The sequence below is a fragment of the Limulus polyphemus genome, unplaced genomic scaffold (genome assembly GCF_000517525.1).
Source record: "Limulus polyphemus unplaced genomic scaffold, Limulus_polyphemus-2.1.2 Scaffold595, whole genome shotgun sequence".
Taxonomy (NCBI): Eukaryota; Metazoa; Arthropoda; class Merostomata; order Xiphosura; family Limulidae; genus Limulus; species Limulus polyphemus.
This window is the reverse complement of record NW_013666205.1, coordinates 62,325-75,501: the sequence shown is the minus strand read 5'-3', so window position 1 is coordinate 75,501 and position 13,177 is coordinate 62,325. Positions and strand designations below refer to the sequence as shown.

Here is a 13,177-nt window from a genome sequence, read left to right as displayed (position 1 = left end):
TTAAAAAAGAAATGAACTACCATCTAACCTTGATTAACATTAGGATTGAATTTCAAAACTTGTAAGTAAATGTGGCCTACCAGTTTCATTAACGCATTAAATAAGCATATTTAGTAATATTTCTAATACAATTTTGAGTTTTTCTCAAACTTGTCTAAACACGAATATTTTGTTCTTGCTAATAAGAATGAAAAATTTTTAGAAATATATATTTTTATCAATTTCAATAACACCCTGGATGACATTTTGTTAAAAATCAATTTGAAAAGTAACAAGTAAGAATGTTTTTCATTGTTTTTTTCTTGTCTCAATTTCATTAAACAATATAAATACAAATTTGATTTAGATTGCTCATTGATAGTCTTTTTTTAAACAGTATTTCTTTTCAAAATAAAATTGTTGTTAATTAAGTATAATGCATGGAGTCTAGAAAGCTGGACTCCATTTCAGTTTTCTAGTTAACATGTATTAAACCACACTTACAACAACATCCAAGGCTTCTTTGACTACTCAAATAGAAATATTTTTAGTGATAAAGACACTAATCAGGCACTAGTATTAAAATATGTAAAGTAAAACAGATTTTCCTAGGCAGTTAGATTGAAAGAATCTAGTTTTTTTTTTTTAATTTGTAGAAATGAAACTCCACAAAATTCTTACGAGCAAAGAAATCATGTTTATATGTAAAATGTACAAAAGTTTTTTGCAGTACCACGTTTCTTTCAAAAGCCGAAATTCTGCAAAACAACCTTTATTGTACATATGCCGTTGAATTCAAGGGGGGAAAACAAAATCATGGAAGATCTGCAAAATATTAAACAGGAGTGTAATTTCCTTTTGGGGTGTGAAACACCTGTCCCGATTTAATACGTCGAATAATTTCAGTTCTTAGGAGATATCTCTCTTTGTTCAGTTTGGAAAGCAAACTGCTATTTTCTCTAGCACGACGTGACAGATAAGGTAGAACTTCCTGCACTGGACCATATGGAACATATTTGTATACGGAATACCCAGACTGACCTGCAAGAAATTGTTATACGTCAAAGTTAACAACCTATAATTTAAAATTTTATGAAAATGATACTTCTTCACGTGACAGAATAAATCTAACAACTAATATTCAATTAGATAAAAACTCATTTTGCACTTGTATTTTTAACGTGGACAAATAGGTTTATTGGTATAACAGTAAAAGAGTATTTTTAATAAAACAAACTTACCTAGAGGAAAGCTTATTTGGTCACACATTCCATACAACTGTCCAAAACACACTAACTTTTCATCAGGTTTTATACCCAGTTCCTTCATTCTAATAATAATAATAATAATAATGATAAAGAGTTACTTGAATATAGTCAAAATTACCTATACTGCATTATGATCCATCATCGTAACAATGATTCAACTAATAAATATTTATAGACATCTGTTACAGGTGTGGTATATGAAATGTTCTATCTTCTATTATTACAGTATTTATTCTTTGTTCTGTATACGTGTAGGTTTAACACAACACGTAGCTGAGAAAGCTGTTAAACTGATTTTGTTATAGTTTCTTTTGTCGTTCTCTGGAGAGAATACCTGTACTTGCCCAGGGATATTATTGCTCTAATGCTGCATGCTGTGCGAGGATGTAGACAATAGCATCCTTCAATGACAAATCAGGAGATATTTCGAGGTTACGACCTCCCTTACATTTCAATAGAATTGACCAACAGCAACATAGGTGGTGCATATGTCCTGATATACAGTGTTACAAATATTGGGTGTATAATACTATGATCTATGAGGTAGCTCTCTCTCAAGATAAAGCCCTCAGTTTGGTAAGTGAAGTATAAACCATTTCTTTGTAAACATTAATACTTTCCCAAAGTTCAATCTGTAACATGCAAGTGTAAAATTAACTAATTCTTATTAAACATCTTCACAAGTCTTAGGAGTGTACACAGTTAACAATGTTGTAAATGTACTGTTCTCTACACACACTTCATTTTGATTGTGTTTTTGAGTATCAAAAGATTGTTTACAATGTGTGCTTTACATTATGTCCAGTCTCTTTTTTTTTTTTTTTTACAAACTCAGTCAAAGTCAAAGAACTCGGAATTACTTTGTAACACATCTTGTCGAACCTCCTGTTATTAAGTTGTTCTCAAGTAAACTGACTTTTACCACACAGGTAATATATAATATTTTAAGTTTTTACCTAGATATACAAGTGGCATAATAATGTTTTCAGTTAAAAAGTTTCAAACCCAAAACAATACCATCATTTAATAAAAAGGTATTTTAGTTCAAATAAGCCTTATTACATTATAGGTTATTCACTTATACATCATGGAAAAATGCTTAAATAACCAAAATATTGTTATAGTTAATAATGCTCAAACAATCTATATTGATCGTTAAAATCATTTTATATTTTTCAAACCCATGAATTTTTTTTCTCAAAAAATTAACAATATGGTTTTTTTAAATCTTCATTCATCCAAGAAAGTCTCAAAGAGGAGCCAAGTCATTAAAAAGCATGTTCATATAATTAGGCCTACAGGATCAAGAAAGAATATGCTGTTTTAGTAGCACTTTTGATAATGTGAGCATAAAAATCTCATTAGGTTTTTGGGCAAAAACTGTTATAACCCTATTACATAGTGTAGTTTTCATTCTGTGGTTTAAAATTTGTGCATATTTCACACATTTGGGTTTAAGTTAGTAAAAAAATACATATGGCCGAGAAGTATATATAAAAAGAAAATGCTTTCTAATGTACAGAGAAGACATTTCGCATTTTGATATCCTTCAATTCTATATTATATGAACAAGTTAAGCCTTTATTATACAGTAACAATCATTAGACCAAAACATCAGTTCTATGTGGGAACAGGGCTTACTGAAAAAAATAAATACAACTACGCACAGAAGAGGCAGTGATTTATGGTAGACGAAAGGTAGATTTGAAATACTATTTTTTTTTATACACCTTTTATTTTGAAACCACTTGGACAAATTAGGAAGATGTCAGTTTGATATGCATTGCTCTTATGTATAATGCTGCCAAGTGTTGTCATTTCTAATTTTGTTAATGTCTCCTAGTTAGTATAAATGTACTAACTTCCAAAGAAGACCATGCAGCCATTTTTAAACAACTTATCTCAGACGTAGTTCATATTTATGAAATGTATTAGGTAATCCTGCTATACAGTTTTAAAACTAATAAGGGTACTTGGAAATATTGTTTTTTGTATGATAATAATTTGTTAGAATTTTGTAGAAAAGTCACAAGTTATTCTTTTTAGAGTATGAAAAAAAAAACAACACAAAATTCAATCCCCCCCCCCCCTCACAGAATGGAACATCTTTTAACTTACTTATTCACTGTAAAGCGGACCGTATCTTCGTTATGAGTTGCCACCATGATAGCAATTTTCCTGTCCCCTCGAGTAATTATTTGATGCATAATTTCATTTAAAGTTCGCTCATACATATCGCTTGTAGCCTCATAAGTTGGATTGATTGGGTCTTCATACCCACCTTGTTTAGCTCGAAGACGTTCCTATAATGTAAATAAAACATTTTATCTGGGCCTAATATCAAATGATAACAAAAATAATGGTAATAAAAATTACAAACTAATTATTAACATACTTGCTTTTAGAATAGAAATAAACCAAGGTGAATTTGGTTTCCATAGTCTAATTTTAGTTTTTAAAATACCCGAGACAAAAAAAATCTTTAATTTATTATTTTGTTTATATTACATAATTCTTACTTTTGAAAATGGGTTACAAAAATTTTCACAGCATATGTTCAAAAACTAGCTTATTAACTGTATTCAGTTACTTGTTAGTAACAGCACAAAACCCATACCAATGAAAATACTTAACTTCTACATATACATGCCTTTTAGGCTAAAAATAGTACAGTGAAATAATGTTCCTTGTATGACTGTTGTTCTTGAAGACAATTAGATAAAAGGTAATAAAGGATAAACTAAAATGTCTAAATAAAAACGTTAATCTGTTTTATTTCAAGTACATACCCTTTGTTAGGCAGTAAATACAATGTTAACAGAGACTAAGCTAAAAAAGAATCATTTAAGAGTTAGAATATACAGAGATTCTATTTACACATGTTCTACGTGAAGTAAATTAATAAAAATATTATTTGATAAACAGTATTTACTGTCTGAAGAAGCATGTCTGTTGAAAACATTGGACCAAATAAAACGAAATATTTTATTGAGATATAATAAAAGATAAATTAAACTTTTATCCTATACAATATGGTTATCAAAATTCTAAAACCTACAATTATGATTTAAAATTAGCATATACTTCACTATAACACTAAATCATTGTCAGCAGTACTTCTTTCTTTGACAAAAGTATCTGAAGGATTGATACTTTCTCGATGTGTTATTTTCAATACACACCATCTACAAACATGTTTAGGTTTGTTTTTTTTCACAAGGAAACTTGTGAGAATATGAAAGAAGATATAGCAGGCAAAATAACAAGCTTGAAATCAGACATGAGACCCTTAATTAAAAAAAATTCAAGTAGGCTCCACTACTTCAATCCATTACAGAAAAAAAAAAATGAATCAAAGTACACACATAATTTTGTTACTACTAATGTCCTTTATGCAAATTTTCACCTAGTGTGCTGACTATCATAACAATGGTACTATAACAAAGCATCAGTACAGCTCAGAATGGATGAAATGGGATTTTGATCTTGTAAACTTGTTCAACTAATACATTGTGCATTCAATTTTGTTTTGTGATAAAAGAAATTATAAATATGTTAAATTTCTAAACAAACTGCTTTATCAACTATGAACAATTTATTTTTTTATTTTTTTGGTCTATGGTCCTTACGTGTTCTATTGCTCAGGCTGATCACATGACAAAAAAAGAGAGAGACAGAGACAAAAGTAGCTACAAATATGAACATTTTGACATATCTACAGCCAATACATGTGCATATTGGTTGTGTTAAGCAAATACAGGATGTATCATAAAGCTGATCAATGCACAAACTGGTCAACAAATATTTAGCTCAACAAGATTTTAATTTGAAACATTACTGCTTCAATGGTATTTTTCAAATTAACTTTTTTTCATGCTTTGATTTGATAAAAGTAAAATAGTCTCAAAATTATTGTAATGTTATGGAGATGATATTTTGTTTATGGTTTAAATTTCTCAAAATTTAATTAAAAGAGTACAATTAAATTCTTACATTCTTAAGCAATGATTTTTTTTTAAAGTTTGTTATCTGCACTACATGTCTATAATTTTGAAGTGGCAAGCAGAGGGAAAGCAGCTAGTCAATAATACCACCTACTGCCAACTCTTAAGCTGGTCTTTACCAATAAATAGTGAGATTGACCATCACATTATAAAGGCCCCAGATTGCAAGTTGAGTGCCCTAACCATCACGTAAATTTTTTTTTGTTTTGCTTTTATGAGCTGATTGAGTACAGTTTGTGTTGTTCCATTTTCTACAATATTTTAAACTCTATCACACTTGGACAAGTAAGTTATGCCTCAAGAGCAAAACTGCACCACTGAATTAAAAATAATAATTATATAGAAAATAAACTTGTAGCCATTTTTCTACATATTACTCAGTAAAAGAAAAAAACAAAAAAAACAGCAAACAAAGAGCAGTTTGTTTCTGGGGTAATTTCAGCATGCTCTGAACCAAATAATTAGTGCTTGTGAATTTCCTGAATTTATTTCTGAGCACCCCTAGGAGGAAAGTAATAATAGTTTAGAGTAAAATAAAGCTAATTTGAATGCTTGGATACAAATAAATTTTTATCTATTTCCAGTCAATCTCAACATCAGTTTTCATGGTATGATGTAATTGCCTATATCTCATTTTCAAGAAGCCATAAGCTAGTGATCTATTTTCATGTTCAACTGTATAAGCCAATATGGTTATAGTTCAGTGGAGATTTGTGCAGAGATTGGACAAACTGATAAAAGCTTAACTTGGTACAATTTGATGAACACATTTTGCTATAATTATACTCTTGGTTTTTCTTTTGAAGCTTGCAAAAATCTTGTTTTTTCATTTTATACTTCATTTGAATTAAAATATTGCAATACGATAGAAAAAGAAATATAGCTCATGGAACAAAATGAGGTAGGTTTATTTAAGAAATTTTACACTTGACAATGTCGAATTTCATTTTACGTTAGGCCTATTTGGTCTAAGTGACTGAATGAGCAAAGATAATCACAAAAAATAAATAAATATATAAATTAATATAAAATGGGTTTAAAACTTATTACACATATTAAACAAAACCTTCTGATTATCAGTTTAAAAAAAAAAAAATTTGTCAGCTCCCTTCTAATTTTGACACACTTAAAAAGTAATTTTTATTGCACACCAAAGATTGTAAACACAGTGAAACCACATGAAGGATTTTCAAATCTAAACAAAAAAACAAGATTTAGTTTTATAAAACAAATATTTTATAGGAAAGAATTTAGAAAGACATAAAAATCAATTACTGAAATCTATAACAAAGAAAGTTTTAATTGTTTCATAAAACATACTACAATGAATATTTTTCAAATTTTGAAAGTTGTGACGACATACAAACATTACATACAAGAAAAAGACATTTTATTTGTAGAAGCTAAATCTAAAAAGTTAATAGAAAGTTCAAACTATTTCAAGCAGTAGTTATAAATAGTGTACACAGTGCAGGTGCATCAAACTGATACACCCAGGTCTCACGAGATTAATCCAACCAATAACTTTGAAGAAAATCATCAAGAGGAAGCTAAAGCCTTAATATTTATCAATCATTTCTAATTTACTAAATTATTTTTGACAACCTAATAATTAAGTTTATGAATGTAAAACTTCTCCTTTACCCTCCCACCCACCTCCATAAAAAAGGCATAAAATAAAGAACTGAATACATCTGATTTTTTTTATCAGTATATTAGTTATAAATATATTGATCATTCATGAGAATGTCTTCAAATTAATATTTTCTTGTTTGAATACAGAAAAGTCAATCCTTACCTGTTCCATATATGCCCCTCGAACAAGTTTAGCCCCAAAAAAGATACCCTGACGTTTGGCTAGTTCAAGGTCAAGAACAACGTTGTTGTAGGCTTCCTAAAAATCAAATATAAGCTAAGAACTTAAACATTTGTTTTTAAGTATATTAGAGGAGATCTTTATACAGGGTCTGCCAAAAGAAATGTAGGAGTTTTATACAGTTAACTTTTCCAAAGCGTTACTGAAAAATACTGTTTGTTATGGACAGAATGATGATTAAAGGTTTGAATTGTAATGATGAACAGGCCAACAATCGAACAGCAATCTCTTATTGTTGAGCTATATTCAAAAATTGAATGCACCATCACTGCTGCTCATAGAGCATACCTTCAAGCACTTGTGTTAAAGTTGCTCTTCCTGAGCATGGCATCAATGGGAATTGTGGTTTCACCAAGATGGATCCACCTGTCACACAGCATGAGCAACAATGGCAGTTTTGCACGAACTGTTTCCAAACAGAGCAATTTCTCATAATGGATATATAAACCGTCAGCAGAAGAATTCTTTTTGTGGGGTTACTTAAAAGGACATAGTGCATGTCAACAAGCCATGGACATTACAGGATTTGAAAGATAGCATAAAGGCAGATATTAATGGCTTTATGCATAAAACTTTAATCTCTGCAATGGAAGGTTTCATCTTTATTAGTACACCTGTGTTTAGCAGTTCTTGGTGGACACTTACCAGATATTATTTTTCATACTTAATGGTTGTAAGAAATCTTATTGTACTAAAGTTTCATAAATAACAAACACAAATTAACCCAACAAATTTTGTTGTCAATTACTGTTGTTTTAAATCCCTACAATTCTTTTGGCAGTCCCTGTATTAACTCTTTGACTACAGGCAAGTGCATTTCACCATGTAACCACTAAAGTAACCATGAGATTAGTCATGCTATAACTTTTGATAATATATGCATATCTTTATAAAATTTCGCAGACTATCAGTAAACATTATAAAGCTTTTGTACATATACACACACACACACACACACACACACATAGAAAAACAAAAAAAGTATTTTTTAATTACAGATTTGCTCATGAATTTTTGCTTTCAGAATGTTGACTATCCATCACGTGAAGCAGTTTTAATTTTAAGATTAAAAAGACCTTTCTTCGTCTGAAAAATTTCAAATTTCATTTGCGTAATCTCTAAAACCTCTTAAATAAATATCAAACGTTTTTCTTTTCAGAAAAAACTTCATATTTTAGCTTATTTTTACTACCCTAACTCTATACAGGGTTGGATAATTTGACCATCCTCATAACCACCATAAAAATTAGGAAATAAATCCAAATTATCCTTTTTTTTCTTTCTAGAATGACTGTTTCATAAAACATACTACAATGAATATTTTTCAAATTTTGAAAGTTGTGACGACATACAAACATTACATACAAGAAAAAGACATTTTATTTGCAGAAGCTAAATCTAAAAAGTTAATAGAAAGTTCAAACTATTTCAAGCAGTAGTTATAAATAGTGTACACAGTGCAGGTGCATCAAACTGATCACACCCAGGTCTCATGAGATTAATCCAACCAATAACAATTTAATTGTTTGTTATAAATAGCTTAAAACTCATAACAGTATATATCTATTATATTTATTAACTTTTTTTTTCTTTATTATTGACTTTTAAACCGTGTCTAATAATCACACCACAAAGCGTACGTGCAGCTCACGTTATTGTACTGAATAGCATAAAACTGGCTAAATCTCTTAGTCTTACTCTTTGTACTAGCGTACCAGTATTTTGTAAAATAGTGGAATTTCAGTTACCATACATTGCATATGTATATATATTAATATTATTTACAAAGAAATTCTTCATTTTTAGATATTTTCTTAAAACACAGAACAGTAAATTAAAAATATATATATAAAAAACAATGAACTCTACCACTTACAATGTTAAAGTTATTTTGTACTCGTGCATTGACTTGCCAAGCTTCGTTGAATTTCACACGTGGAGGATGTAAAAAATTTAAGTTTTATAGACTTTATATATGCATTTTGGAATAACAGAGAATTATAAACTACAATACCAATACCACAAAAATCCATAGAAATTAATCAAGTTTCCTAAGCTGTATGTGGTTCTAAACAAATTTAATTTCTGATTGGAATATTACCTTGAGCATCACACTTCAAACTCTCCAATGGTTATAACAGGCTTTACCCACGTAAATTCTTTAGGAAGAATGATAGGATTACATAGTTCAAAATGAGCATTTTCAATTTGGTTATAAACATGTATATTTAAATGATAAAGCGATGGGTGGAGCCACTGTGGTGGGTTTGCTAAATATAATGATATCTCAGCATGTAGAAAAAGGTAGGAGGTTCTTATTTTATATTATAGATCATCAATATTTGTAATTTGAATTTCCAATTCATTAAAAACTATAAATGTTGTATTGTGGACATCATAAGATGATGTAACACGTGATACACAAAAAATCAATATTTGTAACAGTAAAATTTGAATTATAAACTACAATTTTATGCCAAAATAGAGTTTAATAAAATTTTGAATGCAAGTCTACAAAACATGATGACATGTCCTTTGACTGCTACCTATATGGAAAGGGTTAAAAACAGAGATAAGAACATATACTGATATGTAAATATAGAGGGTCCCCAAGTAATATACAACTTATAATGGCACGGATAGTAGTTAGATAGTAGATAGTAGACACAGTTCAAAGAGCAATAAAACAATAAAATTTCATTATAAATAGATGTATACTGTTATGAACTTAGAGCTACTTAGGATAAATAAACGTAGTTTCATGTTACAATTTGAAGTCATTCTAGAAAAAAAAAAAAGGGTAATTTAGATTTATTTAAATTTTTTTTGGTGGTTACAAGGTTGGTCGTTTTGACCAATTCTATTTTGATAGGGTAAAGAAAATAACAGATAAACCATAAAGTTTTACTGAGTAAGACGTTTGAAAATGCATTTAGGAGGTTTTAGGGATTACACAAAGGAAATTTGGGATTTTTTTAGATGAGGAAAAGTATTTTTAATTTTAACATGAAAATTACTTTGCACATGAACTATTCAAAACAAATACTCAATATCTTCATGGAAAAATCTTTATTTTATTAAAAATACTTCACTAAAAAATATGATTTTTTGTATGTGAAAGACTTATAATATTAACTGAAAGACTTCCAAATTTCGTGAAGATACACACACTATATTGAAAGTTAGAAGTATTAAATATGCAAAGAATTTAAACGAGTAGAAAGAGATCCTATGGTCGGTCAAACTGACCAAGCCCGTGTTGATTTAAAGGGTAAATTTCTACCCCCAATGTGTACACACACACACACACACACACACACACAGTGTCTTTTTTTATGGGGAGAAAAGTTCCATCTCTCTAATATTTTCTTCAACCTTTTCCAGTTGTCACCTCATCCCATTCCATGACTATCCCAATATATTCAATAAAAGGTACCAGTACGTCATCCTGACAAATTTCACCAGGCAAAAAAACCATTGTACGTAGGTGTCTATACAAGGTGGAAATTTACCTTATACACACACACACACACACACACATATTATATACTGTTATCCTGCTTAGTAAAAAGAAAAAAAAAACGATTTTATAGTTAAGCAGCCCATTTTCAGATAGCTATATCCAATAACCTTATATATAATTTAAGAAAGAAAATCAATGATACTGGTTCTGAGCAGGTTCAAGAGAAATAAATTTCTGTTTATTAATTAATTACAATATTTCCTAGTATGAATTACTGCTTGGAATATGTATTTTAAATATTTCACATTAAGGTTTAGTAAAATACTATTATTCAATTCATTTGCAATGAAACATCCATTTCAAATATTTATTCATACCTTCAAATAGCACTGGTATGTATTGAAAATTATTGCTTTTTCTTTATTATACTTGCGCATTAATTCCATTGTAATACGACTGATAGCAGGCTGAAAGTAGGTCTGTTCAGCATCAATCATAACTCGTACATCCTTCTCTCTGGCAACCTATTAAAACAGGAACAAAATTTAAATTCATTTAGTAAAAATGGCTTCCAATAAAAAAGTGCATTCTCCAGGGTTGTTCCCTCCCCCCACTGTTGTCTTGACTCACTGCCCAAGAAATTGCAACAGATCAACAGCAAAGTTATTCTAAGTTCTTATAAAAATAGTTTCCTGAATTACCATACATTAGTTCTATAATGAACGTAGCTCTTGTCTAATTAACCAATACTGCACACACAAAAATGGCAGAAATTTTGTAAAAAAGCAATCAACCATTAATCTAGAGGCAGGCTACTGACAAGCTTTACTGCGAGGTAGATGCAGTGTAATACTTACTTGAGCAATGTAGTGTAAACGCCTCATCATATTTTTAAACATTTCTTCTTCTTCATCAGTCAAGGCACGTATCAGTGGTTCCATTCGTCCAGTCTAATGTATTAAAATATTGATGAGAAGAACTTTGAAATGAAGACATACACGTATGTACAAACAAGCTCTGCATCGTGAAACCTTAACTAGTGAAAACCAATTCGACAAAAATGCAGGTTTAATTTTCTGATTTGTACAATCAAATATCTGATACTTTTCAAAATTTCCCTTGGAAGAAACAATTGAAAAACTGACAGTGAAATATTAAGTCGTCAGTTGAAGTCTCTGATTTTATCAATACAATGTGCTCTTAATTAATGTTGAGAAATACCACTCTAGTTATAGCAAATATAAATTTTACAGTATACAACTTTTAAAACCTCAAAAGACAAATAGCAGTCTTTTGTTTTCTTGTATAAGTTTAATGCAAGTTAAATAATCATTTATTTTAAAAGGTACATGTATAATTCAATATTAACCGAGGATGACCATGTAAGCTTCAACTCTTCAGTAACTAAATGAATAAGTTCAAGTTAAATGTCTTTTCCTTAGGATAAAGAGAATCTTCTGTTATAGCAAGAAAATCTTAATTTCTATCTTAATAAATGTCTTAATGCAAGAAACAAAGATCCTCCTCTTGACCTTGAGACCAACAATCAAAGAAAAATCGTAAATAAAAGTATCCACAAAGATTAAATTATTTTCTTAGGCCTTACTATATCTCGTACACATAGATGCAATGAGGTGAAAATTAACTACTCCCTTTTAAATTACAATTGCAAAAAATAACTTTACAATACATTACTTTTCTTTCTAATTTATAAGTAATTTTACATGGGAATGGACTGCATAATAAGTACAGCATTCAGATTAATCATGTAGTTTTCTGATGACATTTCTGTAGTCATATTAATATAAACCTTTTTTTAAAGCCACAATTAACACTTTTACTCATCTTTCATCACTACAAATAAATATACTACTGCCCAGTTAATAATTTGCTGCCTTTAAGGAATACACTATTTTTTTTTCATATTTACAATAAAGTTTGGACATTGCAATAAGATATGTTACATGACAAAAGTCATGTGTCAAATTTAAAACTACTGAAAGCACATTTATAACATAACATAATATTTTGTGATAACATGGAACCTACTGGTCCATCTCGGCTGCTCCATCCTCAAAACTAAATTAAAATGATTAAAAAAATAAAATAAATTTTTTTTTAAACCTAGCCCTTTTCATTCATATACTTGTCAACATTTTTCTTAAACTCATTTAAATTTACTGCTTCCACAACATCCAAAGGCAACCCATTCCAAAGACCAACCACCCTGTTATAAAAGTAAAACTGTCTTAGCTGAAGATGACTCTTACCTTGCCAAAATTTATATTTGTGTCCCCTAGTCCTACTATTCTCGTTGTTAAATGTCAATAAATATGATACATCAACACCATGAATTCCCTTTACAATCTCAAACACCTCAATCAGATCCCCCCCTAACTCTTCTATTTTTCAAGAGAAAACAATTTGAGAGATTTAAACCTCTCCTCGTATCACAACCCCTTCATTCTAATAACCTTTCCAACAATTCAATGTTTTTCCCGAGGTAAGGAGCCCAAGATTGAACAGAATATTCCAAATATGGCCTAACCAGTGACCTGTACAATGAAAGTATAACCTCTTTAGACTT

General features: G+C 29.7%; 1 protein-coding gene across 1 annotated transcript in view; it reads right to left on the bottom strand.

Annotated features, from left to right (window-relative positions):
- Positions 1-656: 656 nt before the first annotated feature.
- Positions 657-13,177, bottom strand: part of LOC106459343 (proline dehydrogenase 1, mitochondrial-like) — a 34,086-nt gene continuing 21,565 nt past the window's right edge. Inside the window, exons 8-13 of the mRNA XM_013918963.1 lie at positions 11,448-11,540; positions 10,968-11,114; positions 7,050-7,145; positions 3,366-3,550; positions 1,221-1,309; positions 657-1,020 (exon numbers count right to left, since the gene is read on the bottom strand). Of these exons, the coding sequence (XP_013774417.1) occupies positions 815-1,020; positions 1,221-1,309; positions 3,366-3,550; positions 7,050-7,145; positions 10,968-11,114; positions 11,448-11,540 (816 nt within the window). The 3' untranslated portion in view covers positions 657-814. The remainder of the gene's footprint in view (positions 1,021-1,220; positions 1,310-3,365; positions 3,551-7,049; positions 7,146-10,967; positions 11,115-11,447; positions 11,541-13,177) is intronic.